General features: G+C 46.6%; 1 protein-coding gene across 5 annotated transcripts in view; it reads left to right on the forward strand.

Annotated features, from left to right (window-relative positions):
* The window catches only part of LOC108159273, a 69,797-nt gene extending 44,287 nt beyond the window's left edge, over positions 1-25,510 (forward strand). For 2 of the 5 annotated variants that reach the window (XR_004472607.1, XR_004472606.1), the window contains exons 3-4: positions 13,359-17,518; positions 22,165-22,254. Coding sequence is in view for 2 of the 5 variants with exons in the window: in XM_017292433.2 (XP_017147922.1) it covers positions 22,165-22,274 (110 nt within the window). In the remaining 3 variants the exon portion in view is untranslated. Of the gene's footprint in view, positions 1-13,358; positions 17,519-22,164 lie in introns of all 5 variants that reach the window. The other 3 variants (XM_017292433.2, XM_017292432.2, XR_004472608.1) reach the window with 2 other exon arrangements.
* Positions 25,511-26,416: the final 906 nt, after the last annotated feature.

Genomic DNA, 26,416 nt, shown 5'->3' on the forward strand with positions numbered 1-26,416 from the left:
GATTTGGCTGTGATTCCAACCCTTAAAGCACTCTACAAACTTCAGATGCGACATGAACACTTAAAAAACGATTCAAGAACCTCCTCAGACACACACTCCTCCTCCTCCTCCTCCTCCGACCTTCGTGGCTCACCATTCAAGCGGCCTAAACGTGCCAAAAGTTATGCTACATGGACTAATGTCATTTGCATATTCGGTCCGCCATTTTGCACACACCAACAAACACACACAGACACTCACATGGCATTACGCCCCGCATCGCACATCCCACGCTTATCCCTTTTTTTCGAGCGAAGCTGGGAGCTGGATTTTATTTCATTGTTCACATTGTGCACAAGCAAATATTGAAATTAGAATACAAATTAAAAAGCTTTTAATGTAAACAGGCAAAAGGTTTCGGCTCAGCTGGCTACGGTTCTGGCTACGGGCCTGGCTAGAACGGCTCTGGGCCAAAGTTATCGTCTGGCTGGGTCATGGTTCATTCTATCGCTGGTTGTTGCTGTTGCTGTTGGGGCTGAAATGCCACGCCCACTTCGTTGCCACAGGGCCAAACGCGAACCCGACGCTGCTTGCTTGTTGACTTTGGCCTTGGCGCCGCAGTTGAGGGAGCAGTTGGTTGGGTGGGATATGAAATAGAGGCAGACAGAGGCCCCGAATTTATTTCGCATTTTATTTTCTGATTCTGATTTGTGCATTGGTTGGTCGGTTCCCTATGAAAATGGTAGGGCGAAACCAACCGCATAAAACGATATGGGAATACCAGCTGCTGGGGACTAAATTAGTAGAAATTAAATTATAAATAAATTGCAGTGGAAAATCGATGTAGAATTTTAAAACAGAGCATATCTGAGAGCAAGAAAAGCATTATTTATTTGTCGATATATGAACTTGTATCAAAATACTATATTCTGTAATTTTAAAAACCCTTTTTTAATGGGTAACTTCGATGGGCACGGAAGACCTTCTCAGAACTGGTAAAAATATCTTTGCTATGCTTTAATTTTGAATTTAGAGAATTTTACATTTACTGGCCCTCTCTCCCCGCTCCCCTCTCCCCTCTCCCTCTCTTTCTCTCTCTTTCTGCATCTGTGTGTATGTCCCTCTATCGGTATTCATTTTTTCCTGCTCGGCCGAAAGGCAAACGGCAATGCGAAGAGAGGCCTGCCACGAGAACGACTGAATAAACAAGGGAGACCAAACAAACAAAAAAACAATTTTACGTTTCACTTTGCACACAGCGGATGGTGTGTGGGGCAGGCGGGGCATGGGTGCTGGCGGCTGGCGGCAGCAGCGACAAAAAGACACAAAAGTATTGACCTGCTTTGGTATCCTCGTATGCATGTGTATGCGGCTAAAAGCCATGTATAAGTATGTGTGTGATGGGTGTGGGTGTGCTCTCTATGTGTCCAATATTTTGACAATCTTCAGTGCGACATATGGGAATTGCCCTACACGCTGATGGTCCGAAATGCTGCGGGCTTTTTTTGCTGCGGTGGAAAAAAGGGGGTGGGGGAGTAGAGACAGAGGAGTTTGGTTAGATAAAGAGAGATGGATTCCCAACAGCTGGCTTCGCATTCCGGCTGTTGCGTGTGTTTCATCTATTCCTGCAGTACACTTTTTCCCCAGCTTCCCGTCTTCAATACACCCTCTCTCTCCCTCTTCTCCTCTCTCCTCTTTATGTAATTACGAGAGCATAAATAATCCATCAGCATCAGGGCGTAGGAGCGGGATAATGGATATCGTTGGGTGTTTTTGTGTTTGTTATTATTCGGACGCCCCGCCTCCCCCATTGCACACGAAAACAGTTGCATAATTGAATATTAATTATTCAGAAAATTATTAAATTGAAAACGGGAGATAGGCTTAATGAGGACAGCATGTGCTCACCCGAGGCGCCGCCGCCGCCGGAGGTCATAAATCAAGAGGCACTAAAGCAATGCCTCCACATTCTGAGCCCCTCTGCCCCCGGTGAGCCTGGAGCAGTTCAATTGGAATCTGTTTGAATGAAGATGTTGCGCATTGATTGATTAATCCAATCAAATACGATGATGGACTGATGGATCCATCTGAGAGACGCTCCTGCTGCTCCCGACCATCCTCCTGCTTCACCTTCTAGCCACGAGGTTCATCGCAGACTAACAAACAGAAATGTACTCACTTCACAGATTGCCCATAGCGCAACTATGCAAACAGTGGGGGGCGTGGGAGGGAGAGGCAGTCGGCGAGAGGAGGGTAGAAGCCATTGAATTCCCTTGCTGATTAGAGTAATGCACTAGGGGATACAAAGCAAACAAAAAAAAAACGAGTACAAGTTCGACTATTCCGACAGTGGCTGCATTGGCAGCATAATGTAGCACATACATATGAGTACCATGAAGCATGGAGTTGGAAATTGTATCAAGCATTAACGGGAAAAGTCAATCTCCCGAGGCAGAGCGGGGCCAAAGCCACGACAAGTGCGACGGCAAATACAAATGAAAAGCAACTCTCGAAGCTGTCAATGTGTCACCAGAAACAGAAACAAAAGCAACAGAAGCCAGAGCGAGACCAGAGGCAGAGTCTGAGGCTGAGGAATTTCGGCTTCCGAAAATTAGATACCCTTGATTCTTTGGCAGCTTAAAGAAGAATAAGAGTTGTATGGACTAGTTTTACGAAAAAAAAACCTCCAATAGGAGTACCGAGTATATTGACAGAATAAGTCGCAGAACACCCTTTTGCAAAGTCGTCATACCCTACGCTAGGGTAAGAGAGCAGAGTAAGCAAAAAATCAGGTGTCAGAAGCTGCAGCAGAATCGAGGGCAGAGAGAGAGAGGTACGTAGGTAGAGAGCCAGCGAAATGTCTTTAATTTATACTTGCACTCAGACTGATAGAGAGAGAGAGAGAGCAGCAGCAGAGCAGCGGCAGAACAGCAGCAAAAAGAGAGCAGCCAGCAGAGGTTCAGTAAGAGCTACATCGAGCAGCGTCAATATCAATAACCATAACGGTAAATGAAACAGAGAGGGAGACAAAATGTGAAATGTGCCAAGCAACGGAATTGATGCAAATGGAAAATGTCAACTATTTGCGTGTGCAGCATAACGGGAACGAACATGAGCAGCGTCGCTGGAAAAGAAAGAGAAATATAATGGAGCGAGAAGGGAAAGAGGGCGAGACCAGGGGAGAGGGAAATACATGTGCGGTCGCATGTTTATTTATTCATTACAAGTAATTTCCCATGCTCCCCCAGCTACCTCTCTATCTCCCCTCTCTCGCTCCCCCTAACACTTTGCTCTCTTCCTACTCCATTCCTTCTCTGCTGTCCTAGACTCAGGGAATAATATAATATTTTTACAAATTTATATTCATGCCATTTGGCAATGTGAATTTTTAAAACAAACTTTCACACAAACACACACACACAATGTAGCGGCAACAGAAAAGGAGAGGGGGACTGTAGCATGTAGCCCGGGTAATTACGCAAAGAGCATAAACTATTTTCAGTGTAGCCAGGTGCAGCGCAGAGGAGCTGGAGCTGGAAATAAAAGATAAACTCTTAAGATGCTTTTCGCAAATGGCTTAGTAACCAGTACGCACAAGGAAGTAAATTCAACATTTCAGTCATTTTTAATGTAATTTCCTCTGGGGTTGGCTATTAAATAGTATTTACAGTGTAGCTGCTAGCTTCCAAATATTTCAATACTAACTGTATTCTGACTTTAGCACATAACTAAGTTAAGTAGTTATGCTTTTCCATCTTCCACCGGTAGAATGACACCCATTTCACAACATCCAAAGCCTCTTAATCTAATTGGTTTTGTAGCTGTAAGAAGCCTTCAATCGTAGAACACTTGTACCTGCAACTTACAGAAGGGAACATCCAGAGCCCAGCATGAATGCAGCATTAATCTCTACTGGCTCAGAGGGGCCCAAGGTTACTGAGATATGCATGTCCGCAAATTGTCGTCATTCAAACGCAATCAAGATTGCAGTACTCTGCCCATTGGCAGTTTATTCACAGATACACCCCCTTATCAACGGGGCATCAGTGACTGTAGCTCACCTGCTACTCGTATCAATTGCTATGCAAGTCTATATTGGGAAGGACAGGGAGTTTTTCAATGCTGTTTTGCCTTAGAATGGAGCCGCACTACATTCCATCTCCAGCCATCTCTGCATAAATTGCAAGTGATATGCATGGTTAGGCATACGCTTTGTGCAACCACGCGTGGCAAGGTTGCAGGCCATTCTGTGGAGTGGACGGTGCGAGCAGTTGGAGTATCCCACAAATTCAAATGAAAAACAAGCTATTTATATTTTGACAATCCCTGATATTGGCATTGACGTCAACAAAACAGAAAATGTGGGCTGGCATGGGATTTCTCAGGCAAATAATTCCCAATGCAACATGATAATAATGCAATTGACAATTTTCGTTGCCCACGTCAATTAATAATGCCACTCTGTGAAAATGCTCATTTGCATTCGGCAAACAGAATTTTCTTTGCTTTGCATTTATGTTATTATATCGAAATGTTCTCGGGCCACACATAGAAACGGAATAATTAATTTTCTTAACCTTATCGGTTATCCTTTTTGAAGGAGACTTTATGGGAATGTGATGGGTTTTACAGAGGGCCAGGCAGTTTAGCTTGGAAAGCCATCATCATCGTCATCATCCACATCAAATAAGTTGACCCCCTGCGGTCAATCCCCGGGCTCAAGCTCTCTCACAAATTGAATGTAAACAGCTCCTGTGCGTGATATGGATCCCATGGCCTCTGCCCCAGAGCCCGCACAAACACAAACACATCCACGTCTCGGGGTATACATGAATTTTAAAATTTTCAAATTTTCAACCTGCAGCAGCAGCTGAAATCGACTTTGGCACTAACACACTTCCTCCATATAGCCCCAGCCGCAGCCCCAGCCGCAGCCGCAGACTCGGACTCCATTTTAGACAGCAATCATCTAGACTCCTCTGCGGTCATTGTGGCAGGCCCATTAATATGCTGCCACATACCGAAGAGGCACGTCACACACAGATGGACAACTGTGCTAATTTCGTAATCAAATGTAATTTGAGCACAAATTACATTTCCAACTCGACGCTGAGATTGGATGGCGATGGCGATGGCGATGGCGATGTTGGTGCTTGTGGCGTTGATGGGGGAGTGCCAAGTGGAGCCGAGAGAAGGATTACAATTGTATTACCAATTCTAATTTGTTTCCCCCTCAACTGTTGCCAATTACCATGTAGATGAGTGACGAGTTATAAGTGACGTTTGGCGCATCCTCAGAGGACCAATTGAGATGCCTGCATGAGACACCCATTCGGAGGAGTCGTTGACCCCGGAGTGCATTGCCTTTACTCCAGCTTCGAGTCGCACGTTCTGAGAATATTCCAAGGCCCCTTTGAATGCCATTCGGTAATTGTACATTCAACAAAGTGATAGTTAAGCCCTGCTCAACTTTCTCGGCATAATCAAGATGATAGCTTTTGCCCTGATACTGAATTGATTTTCATTCGGCTCTAGCAAAATTATTAAACAATTTTACTTTGATTCAGTCGAGTGAAACACAAAATACCATAAAAGGAATTATGCTGATTTTCATTGAAATGAAATTGAAAATAATACCATATTTCACTTTATGCCAGCTCTGATTTCTTGGAAAATAGTTGATTTTTTGTCGGATCCTTGCGTTGTCAAAGTAACGGCACATACGCACTGGACATTGGGCCAGATACTCGCACACACAGATACATTTGCTGTTTGCTTGAGCTGCGCTAATCCTTGGTTGAGGAAAATAACAGGAAAGGAATTACCAAACTCTATGCTTGAAAAGTAATCAGCTTACACATACAGCACTAGGAAAATGGCAAAAGAATTGGAATTTCTATCAAAAATGTGCAAGCATATGCGTACGTACGTATAACGTATACGTAACATGCCCTGTGGTGGGGGTAAATCAATGAAATTCATTCCTCTCCTTTGCAAATTCCATATAGAGTGGTTATGCATTTCGCATCTACATATATGGCTGGCTTTTTCATTCTGTTAGAGGCTTAAACCTTGTCACAAAATCCCTCTAAACCAATAAATTTCCTTCCATTTCCTAATCCACTCCAAATGTCCGTATCAGTATCAGTACTACTAATAAGTATCTCACCGTCGTAACACACCCCCTACTGGGGCTTGCTAGAGTCCTTTTCAGGGGATCCCCATAAGATTTATGCGATTTCCGTGCGGTGCTATTTCTATGCAGCTGTCGCTGATAAACTGCAAGCAGTCCACGCGGCATGGAAGGAGAATGGTTCCGGTGGTAAGAAGAGGGGGAGGAGGAGGCGGTCAGGTGAGATGTGATAGCAACAAATGAACATGCCCCATATGATGGAGCACTAGAATGGCACTGACGACAATTGAAATTGTTTTGCGTGCTGGATCCAGCAGAAGACATTCGTCAAAAAAGAGGTGGGCGGGGAAGCAGAGAGAGAGAGATACGACAGAAAGAACAACTTCTGAGGACATTCATCACGTCATTCGTGTCAAGCATCAGTGTCAGCGTTTAGAATGTGCTTACTTCAAGTACGGGGATATGTATCGCACATCCTTACAAGTGGCCCTGCAAAGTGCTTTTCATGTTGTGAATATCCTTCTTGTTCTGCTGCTTATGGCCTTGCCGTGCCAGAATAAGATTAATTAGCCAAGGAGCTGTTTGGAGAGGGCAGGGCAGGGCAGGGCAGGGCAGGGCAGGTCGCCGCTGCAGCGTCTGCCAGCGGGAAAAGGCATTGGCATCAACAAAGGCCAGAGCAAACACCTGAGATTTCCGCTTCCGCTGGGAGAAATGTTACTCTGTTTCCAACGCAGCCTTGTCCCTCCGCTGCTGTTTGCCTTTGTTTCTGTTTCTGTTTCTGCTTCTGCCATTTCCTGTTACCTTGCCAATATCCGTTCCGTTCCGGGAAACGGCAACCTCTTGTATACCTGCCCCTGGCCTAATTTATTTATGTTTGTCAAATTATCCCACATAAACGAATCAATAAGGTTCCACAAAACTCAAGTCACGTCCTTCTTCGGTGTCGCTTTTGGCTTCCAATTTTCCAATTTCCACTGCAGCAGCAGCTGCTGCTGCTGCTTCTGCTACTGCGACTGAGTTATTGCGAAAAATTGTGCAGCAAAGGGGCGTGGCACGTGCTGATTACGAGCCGCTAGCCTGCCTTGCCTGCCTGCCACATTTTTTTGCAATACTCTTTCGCCCTCCTATTTGTCTCTGCTTTTGGCAGCATAAATCAATTAATTTCCCCTGTCAGGTTACATTGTAAGCACAAACAACGAAAAACTTTTTACATGATGCTAAAAGAACGCCACAAATCGAACGCAGACGCAAGACTCACACACACATATAGATTTATATTTATATTCACAATATATGTACATATAATGTGGTGGGGCCCTGGCAGCCATTTGTTTGCGGCTCTTATTTACGTCGTGTCATTTAATGAAGTCTCCACGCACTGTGGCACGACTTTCAATGTGTTCCGGTTGGATCCATGGGGATTTTCTGCTCATGGAAATCTCTTGTTGGACTCTATTTATAAAAACAACAACGGAGAGTGCTACTTTATTTATACTTTCCGCCGAGAGCATGAGTAAAAGTCTTTGCGAAAGCTGACAAAAACTTTTCAAATCCTTTCTGGCAGGAAAAATTAATTTTGGAACATTTTCCACCCTGCCCTGTATTTTTTCTCACCTCTTGGCCCGCATGAAATATTCATGGCCTACTTTTTGGGGCTGCCAGCAAATGGCTCTCCTCTTCTTGTGTGCCCCGGCGCGTGCTGCAGGCCAGAGAAACAATTACACAACAAATAGGAAAACATATTAAACAACAATTTACGGAGCAGAGTCCTCGCATAGTCTTGCCACTACGGCAGGCTACTTTATGAATCACCACACATAAGTTGAGACAACAAAAGCAAAGCGTATGCCAGTGCCATAAACAAGAATATAGCTGGTATCCTTGCAGGAGGAAGGCTAACGGAGAAGACCTACCAACCCTCTGGGCCCGGCCAGAACCATGTGTTTGTCTTCCTACCGTTTGCGTTGCTGTTCTTGTTTCGGTGTACGTCTCCGTCTCCGTTTCAGTTTTTGTTTGGCCAACACAGTCTTCGTGTACGAGAATCCTGGGTAAATTAAACTTTATGCCGTGGCCCTTCATTACAGATCGGTTCGTGAGGTGCCCAAAAGCGATAAGTGAAATGGAATGATGGTGAATCTTCTCTAGGAGCTGTTGCTGTTTCTGTTTCTGTTTCTGTGGTTTATGGCTCCTCAGATATCTGTAGAAGAGTACGTACAGAGGGTAAAGTTTTTGGATGAAATTTTAAGTTCATTTCTGGAGCCACTTACATGGTTGCTGGTCAACGATTTATCAGGCATGGCTTAGTCGTCTGAGGGAAGAGTGCGCTCCAGGGTTCTTTGATTGGGTGGGAGATGCGGGCCGGCAGCCGAGTGCGGCGACAGAATGTGTATAAATTGTGTCAAAAGTGTAGCAAAGCATTCAAGAATTTGTTGAATTGTGTTTTGTGAAAGTTTTACTCTGCAGTTATTTAATTGAATTTGCCACCGATGGCGCTGTGGCTGTGGCTGTTCTCTGGCTCTGGCTCCCACAACTAACCCGGGGACCCGGCCACTATCCACCCATCCACCCATCCAACCTCCATCCTCCACCTATTCCTCCGGAAAAGTTCATGTTTTCTGTGTGTGTTCGTAATTCCTCGTTTAGATTTCCGTCTCTGAAGCCTGATGGCCGATGTGCGGTGAAGGATGGATGAGGGGAAATAATGCGGCCAGAGTTGTTGCCTGCACTCGCCAGTATTTTCGAAAGTTTTTACGATTGTTTATTAAAGAACTAAGCGCTCTTAATAAGCTTATGTACAGGGCGTGGCCCAAACTAAGACTTGAAGCAGTGGCAGCAGAAGAAGCAGTAAAATGCTTGCCATCCAAAAAACAATTCAAATTAAATTGAAAGTCCAAAACGCTCAGCGGCCATTCCCTGCGACTTTAGCTTCTGCATTTTTGCCACTGACAGCAGCCCCAAGGAAACGCCTGCAACAATAAAAAAAATGAAGAGAAAGCAGAGAGAAAGAGAGAGCCGGGACGGGACCCCCCTCTGGAGCCAGACACAGGGACACTGTGATTGTGGAATTTGTTTTAAAATAATATTGCATGTCTGCAGGCACTGCTTGCAGCAGTAGGCGGCAGTGGCAGTAGTAGCAGCAGGGGGGGCGGGGGCATGGAAAAGCTTAAAGAATGGGGAAAACTTTGGCTAGTCGCACGAGGAAAGACACTGCCATAAAGTGTTTACGGGTCACGTTAATGGATGTATAAAGAAGTATAATGAAGAGCTTTACCAACAAAAGCAAGCTTGAAAGAGAGGCTCCATAAAGAGAGAAAGTTGAAGAGAAGCAAATTGATTATAAACAATCGAACAGCCAAACGTCTCCACAGCCAGAAGCTGAGATTAGATGGATGATAGACATGTTTATATACACCCCAAGGAGATACAAATTCATTAATATGAATGAACAACAGAAAAAGAAGTGGCCGTTCAGCCATTACCTCAAACACTTGTTATTAGATTAAGTGACTTGTCAAATAGTTTTCTCCTGCTCCACAGGCAAAACAGACACTGTTCTGTCTGAAATGAAATTTTGGTTTAATCACCACACTTGTGTGTTTCTCTGTCCCAATCACTTAGTTAATTGTTCTCGAATGCAATGCACTTAAGTATCTCGAGAGCCCCAAAGTTTGTTTAGCCGTAGAAAATCACTTAAAGCGGATTTTCCTCATTGGGTGTATAAACAGTTTCAGTTTCCTTTTCAGTTTCCGTTTCAGTTCCAGTTTTCCCCATCGTGTAGAATGCAATTAAAATGGAAAATGGATTAAGCTTAGAATGCGCCTGCCCGGGGATCCGAATCCAGGTATTCGAATCACTTCACTCGGAATCGCAAACTTCGAATTTGAGTGGAGATACCCGGCTGCAGGATAAAGTATAATCAGCAAAAGGAAACCATTTATGTGCGTGAGAGAGAGAGAGAGGGGGGAAAAGGGATCAAGGGATGGTGACGGGGAGGGGGAAGGGGAAGGGATGACGTGAGCTGGAGCCACGGGAGTTCGCTGCTCCGGCAGCCCCGTCGAGGACATCGCTTTGATGAGTGCAAGCAAACAGGAGGATGCATTTCCTTGCATAATTTTCGGCATTTAATCGGATTACTGCGGGACTCGACAGCAGCAGCAGAGGCAGCAACGTTGAGTTGTCCTTGTGCAAATACATTTATGGCCAGGCCCAAAAGAATTCAGTGCAACCGCGCCCGATTTAATACGATTAAGTGTCATCTGTTGTCGTCGGTTGTCAGCACGTGTTCCTCCGAGTGTTTTGAGCCTCTGCTTAACCAGAAACCAGAGAAATTAATTGCTCACCCTTAACCGAAGTTGTGTTCGTTTTACCACTCCGAAAGCCGTTTCCGCTTACGCTAGCCCACAGCCCATTTGGTCTTTCATTCCCGATTGCCTTGGTTACAGCCACCATCCAGCAGTATCCGGCAGATCCTGACCAAGTGCGTGGGCGTGCGTTTAATGCCACTTTGATTTTCACACTATATCTAGCACCCATCCAGCCACTCACACTGGCCCTCTCGCCCTTAATCGTTTTTCCACCGACACTTGGGGGGCAGACTGGGGGCGGACTTAATTACGCACGTATGGCTGTTTAAATTGGGTTTACTGGCGGTGTGTAAATGTTAGTTTTATGTTAATTAACTATTGTTTATGTCAATTAAGCGAGGCGTTCCGCGGGCCCTGTTGTGTGCGTTTGCCTGGGGTTGAGGGGCGTAGCTAAATGAGATACAAATTGTATTAACTTGGGAAAAGAAATGGGAAATTAATATACCGCAAGGTGGCGAGAGACAGCTTAATAGGGTGCTACATTTGGGAACCACTAAGAGCAAATAGAGAAGGATCAGATGCAGGACCTTTTTGGGGGGGTTACATATCACAGTAGAGCTTTTGAACCTAACACGATACCGAAAAAAATCTCCTTTTCCAAAGAATTGCAAAGAATTCGTCTCAAAGCTTAAACTGCTCCGAAATGTGAAAAGTCGAGACACAGGATCCAGCCAGAGAAGGCCATGAACAAAGCAGTCACCCTCGACTCCAACAGGCTTATGTTCGCTCCTTGCCACACTTTCTCCTTGCCACTGCCTCCCTTTGGAAGGCAAACCAGTCACAGAGGTTGCCAGTGACAATGGTATATGGTTACAAATAGACGGTACACATCAGATAGCAGGTGCTCCGGTCGCACACTGAGGAAAACGCCTTCTTTTTTGACATGTACTCCCAAGACTAAAGCATTCTTAAAGGAGAGTTTCACCCGATTTCTTCGCCATTTTGGGAGTCTAGTCTTGTTTTTCACAGTGTACATAGATATGTGTACATATTTCTCTGAATAGGCGCTGCCGCACTGCCCCAACCCGCCCCAACCACAATTCATTTCGCTTAAGCTCCGTTAAACATATTTAAAGTACGTGATGTTAAGTGTCTTCTGGGCATTTGGACTCCAGGCCCCAGGCTGAGCAGTCCTTGCGCGGGGGTCTTTACCTTCTTGCATAAGCAAATTTTAATATGTTTAACTCGTTTTTGTTGGGTGAAGAGGGTGCCGGGAGCATGGGGAGTGGTAAGTTTCAAGGGATCGGCAGAAACTTCTGGCGTTAATTTTTAACAAGCTTCGTTTGGGCATCATTGGAGAGCCGAGAGCTTGCCAACGTACATAAATGTCATCCGTGGAGCGCTCATCCATCAATGAGCTTTGAAAAATTAACACTGCGAGTGGCACTGCCAAAGGACTTTCGATCCACGACGGAAGGAAGGCAGGCGGAGAGGATGAAAGGATGGATGGATGGATGGATGGGAGTGAGGGGGCTTGTGGCCTGTCGATTTAAATTATGCAAAACGTTTCGTACGATTCCCCGGCTCTGGTGCCGAGGCTCGGTCTGGGCCTGGGCCTGGGCCTGGGCCTGCCAAAAGGTATGCCTGAATGATGAATTATATTGGCCAACGAGTTAACGCAGTTGGTAAAAAGTAGGAGAGCGAGTGAGGAGTGGGATGGGAGCGGCGGGTTGGGAATTGTGGCTTGTGCAAACGATTCTGGCATTTCCATAGATTAAATTTGATTAGAGTCCGCTACGTGATCAACTTATGGCCAGTCGGCCATCGTAAAAGGGCCGTAAAGTCATGACACAGTGGAACCACAACTAAATGGATTACCGTTTTAATAATTTATAGCAAAATTTAGTGGAGAGAAATTAACATTTTGTGGGCAATGCACAATGGGACTCGATTTCGGTGATTTAGGTGATTATTATTAAAAGTTCTTATGGGAAACTAATGATTGGATCGTGACAGCGAGCACGTGATCCGCCCTCAGAGCGCAAACAGTGTGCTGTAACAGAGAGCAGCTGTTAAAGCGGAGCTGTAACCGGGAGCAGTAACAGGCTGTTAACCTGAGGTGTTAACAGCGATTTGGCTCTGTTACAGAGAAAAACACAACTAAAGCGTCAATCACCAGCGAGCACGCGATCCGCTCTCAGAGCGAAAACAGTGTGCTGTAACAGAGAGCAGCTGTTAAAGCGGAGCTGTAACCGGGAGCAGTAACAGGCTGTTAACCTGAGGTGTTAACAGCGATTTGGCTCTGTTACAGAGAACAACACAACTAAAGCGTCAATCACCAGCGTGCACGCGATCCGCTCTCAGAGCGAAAACAGTGCGCTGTAACAGAGAGCAGCTGTTAAAGGAGAGAGGTAACCGGGAGCAGTAACAGGTTGTTAACCTGTAAACTGTTAACAACAACTAAAGCGTCGTGCTTATTTGTAACGGGGCAACAGATTACTCATGAACAACACTTCTTCACCGACTGATTTTTAGCCCTTCAGACACTTTTAATTGACAGCGAACTAAGTTGTATTGTTCTTCAATTAGATAAGATACGATAATTGACTCGACTCAATTAGCAGCTTCTTTGGCGCATTATTTTACTCTATTCCACTAATACTCTTGTCCCCCACCCATTTGGTTTGCTTTCCCTCTGTTTTCTGCTACTCTCTGCCCCCCACACACACACTTTTGCTGGCTTTCATTCATTCACCTACGACGATTCTGCACAAGGCGCACACCCCCGTTACACTCGTACACCCCACAATGCATCAGTCACCACAGCCACCCACCGCCCTGCAACCACCCAACCACCCAACCCCTCACACCCCACACCCCCACACCCCACCCGCCGTCCAGCTTGCTAATACTTTTTTACGTATTTCTCTCTTTACTTCTAGTTGTGCTTTTGTATTTGCCAATTTTAATGAGTGTAGAAAGCAAATTCAAAAACTTAAGAAATAGAAAACAAAAACAATAAAATACAAAAAAACTTTAGCAAGAATAACACCAACAACATCAACAACAACACATTATAAAGAATTTTTTACAACAACAACAAAAAAAAGCTTGTTTCAAAAACTCAGTTCAACAATAACTACAAAAAGCACGTATACACAATGTGACAATAAAATAGAGAGAGATAGAGAGAAAGAGAGAGAGAGAGTGAGAAAAGAGAGAGCGCACAAAGAGGAATCCAATTGCACGAACTAGAATGAAAAAAAATTAACTAAAAAATCATCATCAACAACAACAACAACAACAACCGCAACAACACCAGCAACAGTGATAGAGAAACGCACTAGCAAAAAAGAAAACACCGAAATAAAATGCAAATAATACCAAAATTAATACAAAATTAATACCGACAAATTACCAGCTGCAGCAGCATTTTTCGCTCGTCCTGTCCCTTTGCTTGCCGGAATGCCTTTGCACTACCACACTCTCGGTGTATTCCCGTCGTAGTGTGTGAGTGTGTGTCTCTCTCTGTGTGTACCTCCCACCAACAACACCACCTCCACCACCACTACCACCACCCCTCTAGCCACATATGTATGTGTCCCGCATCCGCCCCACGCCAAGCCCTCGATCGGTGTACGTTTATGTGCGTGTGTGTGTGTGTGTGTAGCACCCAAGTAGTTACCACCTAGAGAAATAGAGCACGCACCCCACAAACACCAACAAATCCACCAATCAGCACCACCTTCATAAACCACCGTTAAGAAGCAGCAGCAAACAACCAGAAGAAAAGCAAAAGCAAGAGAAACCACCAGCACCAGCACCAGCACCAGCACCACCACAGATTGTGGCAGCCTGAAGGCAGGTCAGTGTCGTCGTGTCGGGGGCACGACAGTAGAACCAAACCCGACCCGACCCGACCCGCAACCGAACCGAACCGCTCCAAACCGAATAGAACCATCCACAACCAGTCCTGGTCTTCCTTCCGATCTGCTCCTCCGATATCTGATCCTCTGATACGACCAAACCACATACCAGCACCACAATTGCACATTACTACCATAGATACCCCAGGCAGTACTACTACCGCATGGAGCGCGGCGGCACCAGCGGTGGTCAGCAGCATCAGCAGTCGTCGCAACACCAGCAACAGCAGCAGCAGCAGCAGCAGCAATCGCACCACCAATCGCACCACCAGCGCCACCAGCATGTGGTGGCCGTGCACAGCTATGACCCCTATCTGACGGCGGGAGGGGCGGACGAGGAGCATACCTCGGGCACCTCGTCTTTTGACAATCCCGCCACCAAAAAGAAACCACCCAAGCTAAAGCCAATCCATCGATCCCTCTCCATGGCCATCGACAACTACGCCCCCGCCACGTCCTCCGTCTCGATGGGAGATCTCGGTCTGGACATGGATCTCGATCTTGAGCTCGACATGGAGCATGGCATCCTCATCAGTGAGCAGCCGCTGATCCATCGCTCCGCCTCGCCGCTACCCCTTTCCAGGTCGGCAGTCGCCCTCCATCCTCCGCAGACCCTTGCCCTCCCAGCACAACAGCAACATCTACCCCATCCAGCCCCCGGTATCCAGCGCGCTGGCAGTGGTGCCCTTTCCCCAGCTCTCTCTGCCCGCCAACAACACCACCACCACCTCCTCCAACAACAACAACAGCTACACCATCAGCAACAACAACAACAAAAACTACACCACCAGCAACAACAACAACAACAGATGCATCTGCACACTTTTCAGCATTTGGCCGCACAGGCCGCTGCTGCGAGGCATACGCAGTCGCAATCGCAATCGCACCACCAGCAATCGCACCGCCAACACCCCCATTCGCATCCGCATTCGCATCCGCATCCGCTTCCGTCGAGCTCACCCACCTCCCACGCGGTGAGCCCGGTGCTCGGCCAGGGCCAGCAGCAGCACCAGCACCAGCAGCAGCACCGCCAGCAGCCGGACATTTATCTGGTCAGCAGCAGCAGCCTGGGCGATGGAGCGGGCTTGGGTGTGGGTGTGGGTATGGGTATGGGTATGGGCATGGGCATGGGCATGGGCCGCTCGCCGTTGGGAGGGAGCACATCCCCCATACAGTTCATCGATGTGGACGATGTGCCCAACCCGACGGTCGTCGCCGCCCAACGCCCGACGATGCACACCCACCCGCTAAAGAAGAACATGTTCCGGCGCTCCGACACTATTGACGTGCATCCGTCTACCAATTTTCAGATGAAGAAAACGCATTCCTTCCACGCCCAGCAGGATCCCGCCGCCCTGGACCAGATACAGTTGGCCGTGGCCTCCGGATCGGCCGCATCCAGTCGACGCACCAGCTCGGTGCGCGGCAACTTCCTGATGCCCGGTCCGCCAGGAGGTGCCAGCGGTGGCAAGGAAATCTCGCGTTCCCCGTCGCCCAGTAGGCGGGGCTGCCGCTCGCATCGCTCTTTTAACGATCCGGGCCGCAGACCCAGCACGAAACCCGAGTCCGTGGTGGAGTCCCAGATCCGACATCCCTCGCTGAACGACGATCTCATGGAGCCCATGGACGGACGGAATCTCTTCCCCCCCACGAACCTATCGCTGGAGAACGAGCTCTTCGTGGAGTCGCGCTCGCGCAGCAACAGTCACACCAAAATGGAGGAGCTGGGTCTCGCCCAGCTGACTGCCGCCGCCGTGGCCGTGCAGAGGCTGCGCAAGGCCTCTGGCTCCTTCGAGGGTGCTGTCGACGGCGGCCTGAGCAGCCACACCGCCACCCATCCGCCCGCCACCTCGGGCAGCGTCAAGCAGAAACGTGAGCCGCACCCCCACTCCCGCCAGCAGAGCACCCACAGCCTTGAGCTGGACGGCAGACCCTCGACATCCGCAGCGGCGGCGGCGGCCGCAGCGGCAGCAGCAGCGGGCGGAGGCCATCCGCTGCAGCTCCACAGCGCTGCGGCCGCGGCCAGTGCGGCGTACCACTTCAAGAGGGGGGCACAGCACGGACGCTCGCTCTACCTCTCGCCCAGCAACCTGGAGGAGCTGACCGTGCACCGGCCGGGTGTCCTGGCGGCAGCGGCCGCCTTCCAGGGCACCAACGCCAGCGCGAGCGTGAAGCAGGCCAAGGCTCTGCACAGCGCCAGCATGCGGCTGAGAAGCTATCGTGAGACGTTGAGCGCGTCGAAGAAGTCGAAGAGCTTCATCGGGGACGCGGGAGCAATGCAGGGAGCCCAGGCGGACGACGACTTTGAGCTGAGCTCACCCCACCGACGGAACAGTCGTCCGCTGTCGACGGCAGTTCCCAGTTCGAGCGTGAACCTGGACGAAATCAAGCGCAGTCCCCGTCCCATCTCCATCTCTGCGTCGGCGGCGGCGGCCGCCTTCATCGACGAGAAGCGACCGAGCTTCGAGCGGAAGTCCTCGCTGAGCTTCGACCAACACGAGCTGGCGGACGCAGCCTTCGCCGCCCAGGTGCTGCGACCCTTTCACCACAAGCTGGCAGCCGGGCGGAAAGGCTCCGTGGGCGGGGGCTCGCACAAGCTGAAGAAGAAGTCGCTGAGCGACGAGACCGACGAGGACGAGGAGGCGGATCGCAAGCGCAAGCGCATCGTCTGCATCGTCCTGGCCACCGTGCTCCTGTGCCTTGTATGCGCCAGCGTGTTCGTCGTCGTCGTCACGCTCACCTCCGGCTCGGGCCAGTCCGGAAAGAAGGCGCACTCCTTCAGCAGAGACACCCCGGTCCACTACACCGGCATGCGGCCCTCATGAACTCCAACGCCCACGAGGATGCTGACGAGAGTAACCGTCGTCGTCGCCCCCCCAAACAGTTGTTGTCCCCACCCTCTGATGAGATTAGACTCGATTTCGTTTGCAATTTGGCTTTCGCTTCCGCTTCGATTCCGTGCTTTCAACGTTCTTCCTCCTCGTCGTCGTCCCCCCACTTGGTTCCTGTTGGCAAATTGGGTTTCCTCTGTGCCGTACCCCGGGTCCGGCTCCAGCACCGGTTATGGCCCTGGCTCGGACACTGATTCCCTTCAGCCGGATTGCCTAATTGACGTTGGGCCACTGCCCACAGTAGGAGGAGGAGGAGGAGCAGCAGCAGCAACAATCGATTCGCCTGTAAGTAGGCAATGCCTTTTGTGTAAGGATCTCTAACCCCCCGATGACAGGGCCACCCGGACACGGTTGTGTTATGCTGTGCGTTGCTTAAGAGTCCTAACTTTTGTGTTATTTAAAATATCTGTGATAAATATTTAAGCTTTGAAAGAAAACTAAAAACTACAATCGTCGGTTATGTGCCGTGGGGGAATTGAAAGACTTAAGCTTTTAAAAATATATTTGTACGTGTATCTCCGAGTGCATTGTCGTCCCCCCCTAGAATCAGCAACAACTTCATGCAAATCATTGAACGAGGTCAGGCTCCAGCTTTTGTCCATTGTCATCCATGCAACACACTCACAAACATCCTCTAACACGCACACACACACCCACAGTTACCACAGAAGACAGTGTGACGGAGCATCATGGCCATATGTTCTTATAGACCATAAAGTTGTGCAAATACAAATATGCCAGCATGCCACCATGCCACCAGGCCACCATGCCATTACCCCCGACAAAACACAAGGAATTCTCAAATATTGAGCTGGCAAAAGCTCAGCAAAATCCCCGAGCATTACATAACTGACTAACTGGCTAACTGGCTCCTCTCCTAACCTGACTGCCACACACGGACAGCACGCCACACAGGACAGGCTAAGGCCCAGACACGCACACAGGCATACAAAATGATACTGTACTTACTTTGCCTTGACTTTAATGACTCTGGCTGCAGCAGAAGCCGCAGAAGGAGCCAGGCAGCAGCAACAGCAACAGCACCAGCAGACAAAGCCAAACTAATCAGCACGTGTATGTGCGTGTGTGCGTGTGTGCGTGTGCCGTGTGGCACAAACAACGGTAAACCGTCTCCGAGGGGGAGGGGGAGTAAGTGGGTGAATGAGTGTGCGAGTGGCCGAGAGACAGGCCTTGCCGAGGAGGAGGACCTTTCCCTTCGTCATCCTGCTCACTTTTTATGCTCCGCTTAATAGTTTTGTTTGTGGTATTCGTACCGCCAACCCCACGTGTGTATCTGTGTGTGTGTGTGTGTGTGTGGGGGGGGGGGTTTGCAGCATCATTACGGTACGGTACAGTTGGTTTCCTTTTTTTATTATTACACTGGCTTACACTGGTGTCGGTCGTCGGTGCAGAGGAATATTCCTACTCGTCTCGTACACAGCCTTAATTTTGCGTTGACGACATGGAAACTAGGTTACTTTTCCATGAGTGAATGGCTAAAAGTGGGACTGGGACTGGGCCTGGGAGTGGGAGTGGAAGTGGGGATGGGAGAGTGAGAGCGTGTAGAATGTGCAACAAAAAAAAAAATAAAAACTAACAACAATTGTTTATTATGAAAAGCAAAAGGCGAAAACCATCCATGCCAATGACAGTGCCCGCGCTCAGTTGGCTTCAATGGCCTTGCCTTGCCAACTGGCAGCTGCCGCCCCCTGTTGCCACCCACCCCCCTAGTGCCGCCACTGCCAAAGCTGACGATGTCCCACATGACCGCGTGACGGACCAGTGGCAACAAGCATTTGCAGCACATACCAAAACAGGCAAGATATTGACAGTTCCATGGGGGCACACAACAAAAAAGTTATGGTACAACCTTTATATGAGGAGAAAATCGAGCTGAGAAGAGAGAGGGAGTCCCAGTTCTATGTAGCCTCATTGAAGAGTAATCTAGTCTCCATTCTACATCTCAGATTTTCCTCCTTCCACTGCGATTTATTCTCAGTTAATCAATCGTTGAAGCAGATTACAATTTTCAAGAGCAAGATGTAATACGAGGTGATCACGCAATTAATATCCACTCTTTTATCCGCAATAGCAATTAAAAACGATTGTTGTCCATTCCGAATTGAAAGCCCACCTGTTCTATTATTTCCATTCTCCAGTGGGTAATGAAAGCCCATGGGGTAGAGTGGAAGCCAGAAAAGTGCATCAATAAATTCAATTTAAAGGCACAATAGTAGAAGGCAGCAATTCCCAGTCCCAGGCAACTAATTAGTCCTCGCCCTTCATCCGCCAGGCCCAGGTGTAGAGGCACCCACTGGTGGGGGTGGGGGGGTGGCGTGGGGGCAGCAGTTGTGGGGCAGCAACAGGCTAGAAGAAGCAGCGCCAACAAAAGCAACTGTCGAGATAGTTAGGCTGGGGAACACAACGGGGCGAGGGAGTAGGGACATTGGAGCAGAGAGCTTTTGCTTTCAACACCACATTTATAATTAAACAACATGAAAGACAAAGAGCCACAGAATGATTGAGCGAGACTGAGGCAAACCCCGAGAATAGAAGGAGAAGGGCGACCGAGGAGACAGGGGAGACAGGGGAGGGTGTGGCAGAAAGTTGGTCGGCAGCATTTATGAGCGCCCCATAATGGCTGTTAACAATTTAACTTGTTTACCTGTGGGAAAGTTATATGTTAATTGGTCTCTCACAGTGCTTCCCCCTCCGCCTCCGCCTCCCCCTTCCCGCCCCCACACACCAGCACGTGCGCACTGACACGCGACCGGGTAGGCCGTGCTGCCCCCCCAACGGACACGCACAGGGCTGAGCAAATGTCCTTAGAGGACCGCAGAATGTGGCTCGACTAGGAGTCACTCTGTAGAAGAAGCCACATAAAAACCGGGCCGTAGTCGCTTATCATCACACATAACAATTCAACGATAGGTTGTAAAAATAGTTCGTAGTTCTATGGGTAATACCTACAGATTCGAGTTTGAAGACCACGCTGAAGATATCCGTCAGTTAATGATGCTTTAATCTAATTCTAACGACAGCATGGAGCGCCTTTTTAATGATGATCATGAATATGAATACAAAATGGGGACATTATGTCCAGTTAGTCTCTGGTCATGCCCCTGCAGCCGGTGGGGAAGCCAAGCCGAAAGAAAGACGAGGCAGGGGCATTGTGCTGAGTAGCTCATACTTGCCACAACAGCATCAGCCGAAGCAGCAGCAGCAGCAACAAAGCAGCCGCAAACAGCACTTGGCCAAGTGAATAATGGCAGGCATCATCACCTGGGCCACCAGGCCCCCATTCTGCCCCTACCCCTGCCCCTGCATCTACAGGCCCTGCAACCTGCCTTCCTGGGCATTAACACGTTGCGATTACGCCTCATAGACTATGCAAAGGCACAAGCACGGGACCGAGAACGGACCAGGGGATTCATGCCTGGACAGAGTTTAGCCATGGTCCTCGTCCCCCACTCTCTCGCTCTCTCTATGTGTACTCTATGTGTTTGTATGTATGAGTTTGCGGCCTTTGCTCCACTTACACAGATGAGTTTGATGACGACAGCAGCAGCCATGTGTGATGCGGCTGCATCCAGACTGCAGTTGCAGCACTTTAAAGTCGCCTTCCCCTCCCCGCCCTCCCCACTCACCACTCCCCATGTGGCTGCCACTGAGGGTGTTGCTGTTTCCGTTGCTGTTGCTGCTGAAGCTTAAAATGTTATTACTAATTTTTGCAATTAAATGAAAGCGTAAATGTAGAAATTACTCAAATGTTTGCACTGTCCTTGCCTCTGTGTGTGCCTGCGTGTGTATGTGTGGGTATGTTTGCGCTTGTGTTTGTGTTGGCTGGTTTGGTGGCCTTTTAGGGCAAGTATTTTTTAATTAAATTTCTGGTGCGAGCTCATTTCGCAGAATGCCGGCAACAAAGTGCAGTGGAAGGCAGGCAAAAAAATTAGCAATTCTACTAGGCGAGGGGAGGGAGTCCATGGAAAGGGGAAGGGCAAGGGTCGCCGAGACTAAGCAAATCAATCAAATTACAATTGCGAATGTATACTATAAATTGTAGGTGGTGCCCCAGGGGCTGGGGTGGGGGGGGGCACGCTATCAAACTCCTGGATGGACTGAAGCAACAACTGTGACCTGTCTGTAAATGTACAGATACGAGTGTATCTGTGTGCGTTTGTATCCGTGTGCTTGTGATTGATTGGCAAACAAATTTTGACACTTTACACAACACCAACAAGGAAATACCCGTACAGGACTCATCCCCATTCCCGTTTTCCATCGCCCATCTCCCAATTCCCATCTACCAATTTGTTCAGCGTTAATTAAAACTGCTGTAAAATGCACAAAAGCGTTGAACAAACAACAACCGCGACGACAATCCGAAGGGGGGAGGGGTGCCCAACACAAGGCTGGGGCAGGAGCACGTGACAGTGTGTCCACAACGGGGGAGCGGGGAGGGAAGACACATGCTCGAACAATACGTACATATATCGTGTCATATCCGAGCGCGATAACCAAAAACAAACGAAATACAAAAAGTGGAAACGGACACGGAAACGGAAACGGAAACGGAAACGGCTGCCGTAACCGTAACCATATCCATAACCGAAACACCGGGAAATGCAACACGAACACACACAGAAATAATGTTGGACTGTGCTTAAAGTAAATAGTCTGGATTGATGAAAGTTATATTCAAGAATTCATCAACAGGCATTTACTTCAACTGCAGTTTAAACGATATGCAACTGGATAACAACGAGCGTGCAGTGAATCTTCGACTAGTATCTACAGATGTCGCATCTGTAGCTTGTTCCATTAGAGTTAGACTTAAGAATTGAGTAGTTTTGTTTTTGTGGCATGCAGAGCCCATTATTTACCCTTCCACTGATACTATCCACTCTCTCTTCCTCTCTCGCCTTCGGCAGTCCGGCAGGAGAACGAGCGGAACATACGGGAGAACATGGAGCGCACGCGGATGATGAAGAACCGAACGGAGCTGATGCTGCAGCGCCAACAGTTGATGCACGTTCCATAACAACCGAGCAGGAGCAACAGCAGCAACGGCAGCAGGAGCAGCAGGAGCAGGCCACAATAAGCAGGCGGAGGGAAGGAAGTGACACCCGCCGAGTGGGGCAGATGCCACCGGATGAGATACCGCAACAAGATGGCTGTGTGTCAGAAGCGGCAACAAGAGTTGTGGCAGTCAAACAGGGGAAGTACTCTTTCCTTCCTTCTTCCAGGTGCCCTGCTATCTTCCCCCACCCCCCCTACACACACAAATGTTATGCGCACAAAGGTAAAATAATAAAACAAACAAAAAAAAAACAAATCAAAGGAATGGAGGAGCAGCACTCCGAAGTACTCGAGAAAAACAAAATGAAGGCTTCTGCCTCCCCCAGGAGAAATCACTTTTTTTGTATCTAAATGAAAGGTGAGAGGAGAGAGGAGAGAGCAGCATCCGGTTAGATGCACACCATTGTTAGACGATCAGAGGAGTCGCGAATTGAACTAAAGTAAACGTTAAACATTAAACATTAAACATTAAACACTAATGATTAAACATTAAACATTACACATTAAAGTAAAACCAAAAGTGATCCAGTCTAGTGCTAAGTAAGAGTCAATAGTCAAAAAACGTTGTTAGTAGAGTTGCTGCAATGGCATTGTATGTACAATATAGTAAATGTTCAGGTACAGTCCGATCTGGTTTGCCCACGAAAGATTAATTTTTCGATTTGCTTTAATGATGATTTTCTTTTGATGTATTCCCAGAACGCACCGGAAAGGACTGTCTTGTTTGTATCGTAATTGTTGTGCTTGGGGCTTGATCCCTCGATGAGATTGAGGAGCGACGCCACCACTTCCCTTAACAAGAAAATTGAGCCAAGGTTTCGATTGTTCAGTTCGGATTAACAAAATGGTTTCAATTTTTTCTTTGCTCAAGTTGTCCCATTTGGTTTTTCCTCCTCGAACGGGTGGCGTCGATAGGAAACTAAAGTTGGTCAATAAACCTATAGTTATGTGTATTTGAAACTAAGTTGTTAACTGAAACAAGTACTCCCAAATAAATGTTAAAGAAAGAAGTAAAGCAAAACACACGACACGAATCGAAACGAAACGAAAAGTTTTTGTAAATCTAAGAAGAACAGGAAGAGGAACTAGGAAAAGGCAAAGGAAACTTACAGTACGAGTATTCCAGAGATACATTTCGAATAAATACAATTTGCATAATGATAACAATAATTCTAATACAATGCATAGCTGGAAAATCCCAAGGGAGCGGAATATTCAATAGTTTCATTCGCATTTGGAGCGAAGAATCGGGGAGAATAATTTTTTTTGTGTAGCATAACTAAATAACTAAATAGCTAACTAAATAGCAGACGAGTAAATAAATGTTAGTAAATTAGCGTATCGATGTGAAACGGTTACTTAAGTGCAAAACGAGCTTGTTGTCGAATTAATTTTAAATGGCATTACATTAAGTGAAACTAAGCTAAAAGGTTAAATGTTTTTTTAGGTGTTCAATGTTGAAATTAATTTGTGGCCCAAGGGGCAGACTCTCGAATTCGCATTGCCCCGGTCAGGTATACATACATACGAGTATATATGTACATACATACGAGTATATAGTAGTAGGTACTATATATTTTCATATTTCCTATGCTAACTGAGTTGCAGGTTTGACGAAAAATTTAGCTTGAAGCAAAATTCTATCGGTTTCAGCTTTGGACAGCTTGCAAGACCCCCTAGACCACCCCCCTACCCCCCGTCTACCAGTTCCCTTTGAGTGTTTCGCCAGGCGGCAAACATTTTCCAAAGGTTTTGTGCCCGAATCTGTTGCGGGCAGTCAATTAATTGGATCTAAACAGATGAAGAAAACGCAGACGGTCCGCGGGGCTTACCATATGTACATACACACACATGCATATGCATATACGTGTAGGAACACAGACATACGGAAACACACATTGGTGTTTCAGGGGGGGAGAGGTGTTCAGTTAAGGAAATGAAAAGCTTTAAATTAGCTAAATACAATTTCAGAAATAAACATTGAAATTGCATTAAACCGGATCGGTGTTGAGAGCATTACCAGTGCGATAGAAACAAAAAACAACACACAAACACACAGACACACCGACACAAGCACAGATACAGAGATAAACAGATTTATAAGATTTGCATTTTGGTCAAGGAATCAATTTCACATTTGACCAGACATGAAATAATGACAAGACACAACACAAGAGAAAAAGTACGATACTTAGTAATGGCATTTAGGGGGATTCAGACAGGGAAATGGGAAATGGCAAATGGCAGCTGGTTGTACGAGTATGTATTAACTAGGTTTGCAAAACTAATTTAAACCGTGTGCTAAAGCAAACGCATGATGCATGATCCATGATCCATGATTCATGATTCATGAAGCGAAGAGTCGCCAGAAAGGAAACCAAAAACAGTTAATAGCTAAAATAAATTGTCTGTAATTATGCGTAGAGCTATGTAAGTGTGTAAATTGTAAGCTGAATTATTATACAACAATAAATAAAACTAACTACAGCCGAGGCGAATCCAGTGAGGGGTGTTCGTACTCGTACTCGTACATTCTGGAAATACTCATAACAAACGCAAACAGAATATTAATTATTACAACAATCAAAATTGTTTCCCGCAAAATCAAACTTTTTAGCCTTTGAACGAGAGACTTTGGTGCCCAAATCCATTTTGAGCAATTATTTACAATGAAAATACGAACACAAAGAAAACACACACTCACACACACCCAAATGTAAATAGGAAAGCGGAAACGGATGGGAAAAAAACAATAAATGAATACACCGCATAAATAAACATTAAATTAATTAACAACTGAAATAAAAATTCAAAAAAAACCGAAAAGAAACACAACACATACGCGAAAAAAACTGATAAAACTTCCAACTTGACGCAAAGGAATCAACTTTAACTGTTAATTGTTGCTCAAAATAAACATAAAAGTGAAAATAAATGAAAAGTAAAGCAAATACAATGCATAAATAAATATAAACGAAAAAATGAAGAAAAAAAAATAAAATACATTTGAACGCATTCGACGTTTTATTCATCAAGCAGAAAATGTTGAATCAAAAGCGAAAGCGAAAACTAAAACCAAAATCACAGTTGTGTCACATGTGTAGTATATCTCAGAATGTATTTGTAATTGGAAAAGTATTGAAATGCGCAACAAGAATTCAAAAAACAAATGAAAATAAACTGAATTTACAAATGGAAGAGATTTATCTGGGCGTTTACTTCTTGCTTGGGAGGATATTTGGTGTACTTAAGTAGTTATTATATAGGCATTTTGCTATGGGACAGTGTTAGGTACACAAAGGAGGAATATAAATTATAGAGAAAGTAGAAAGGTTCAAGGGCATCGAATCCGTTTTTCAGGAAACACTTAAAAAATACCTCTAAACTATCACATTAGATTCATTGCAAAAGGATGACCTACCTGTTTGAGGGTTGTTTGAATCGCAACACGGGACCAATCGTAAAAACAGGTTCATTGACAGTAAGAGGGAGGAGAGAGAATATAAATGAGCGAAGGATCGATTTGAGAGGATTTTACATGGTTGAGAAACAGGATTGAGATCGAAGTTAGTTCACATTATCACCGATAGGTAGCGCCACCAAGTAGTAAGGATACGGGACGCTCGCATTTTATACTGAATTGCCAAATTCGCAACATGTTGCAGCAACATGTGCTTAAGCATGTGCAGCTTGGCAGCATGTTGAATGTAAGTGTGCATCATATTGCTATGTTATTACGTGATCATGTTAAATAAATACTGCTATGTTATTAACTGGTCAAGTTAAATAAATACTTATAGGATATTTTATAAACATTGAATTGAGAAAACAAATGTGTGAAGTTTCTGAAATTTACATCCTATAGAAAAACATAGGTTGGAAAACTGGGTTTCTAGATGTCCGTATAGAGGGTTGAATGGTAAGAGAACACAAATTAATGGAGATATATACAGGAGCACACAAAGAATAAAATTATAATAGGGAGACATAAAAATTAATTAAAGCTACTTATAGTAAATATACGGCCGTCCCTTATCCTTACTACTTGGTGGCGCCACCTATCGGTGATAATGTGAACTAACTTCGATCTCAATCCTGTTTCTC

The sequence above is a fragment of the Drosophila miranda genome, chromosome 3 (assembly GCF_003369915.1).
Source record: "Drosophila miranda strain MSH22 chromosome 3, D.miranda_PacBio2.1, whole genome shotgun sequence".
NCBI lineage: Eukaryota > Metazoa > Arthropoda > Insecta > Diptera > Drosophilidae > Drosophila > Drosophila miranda.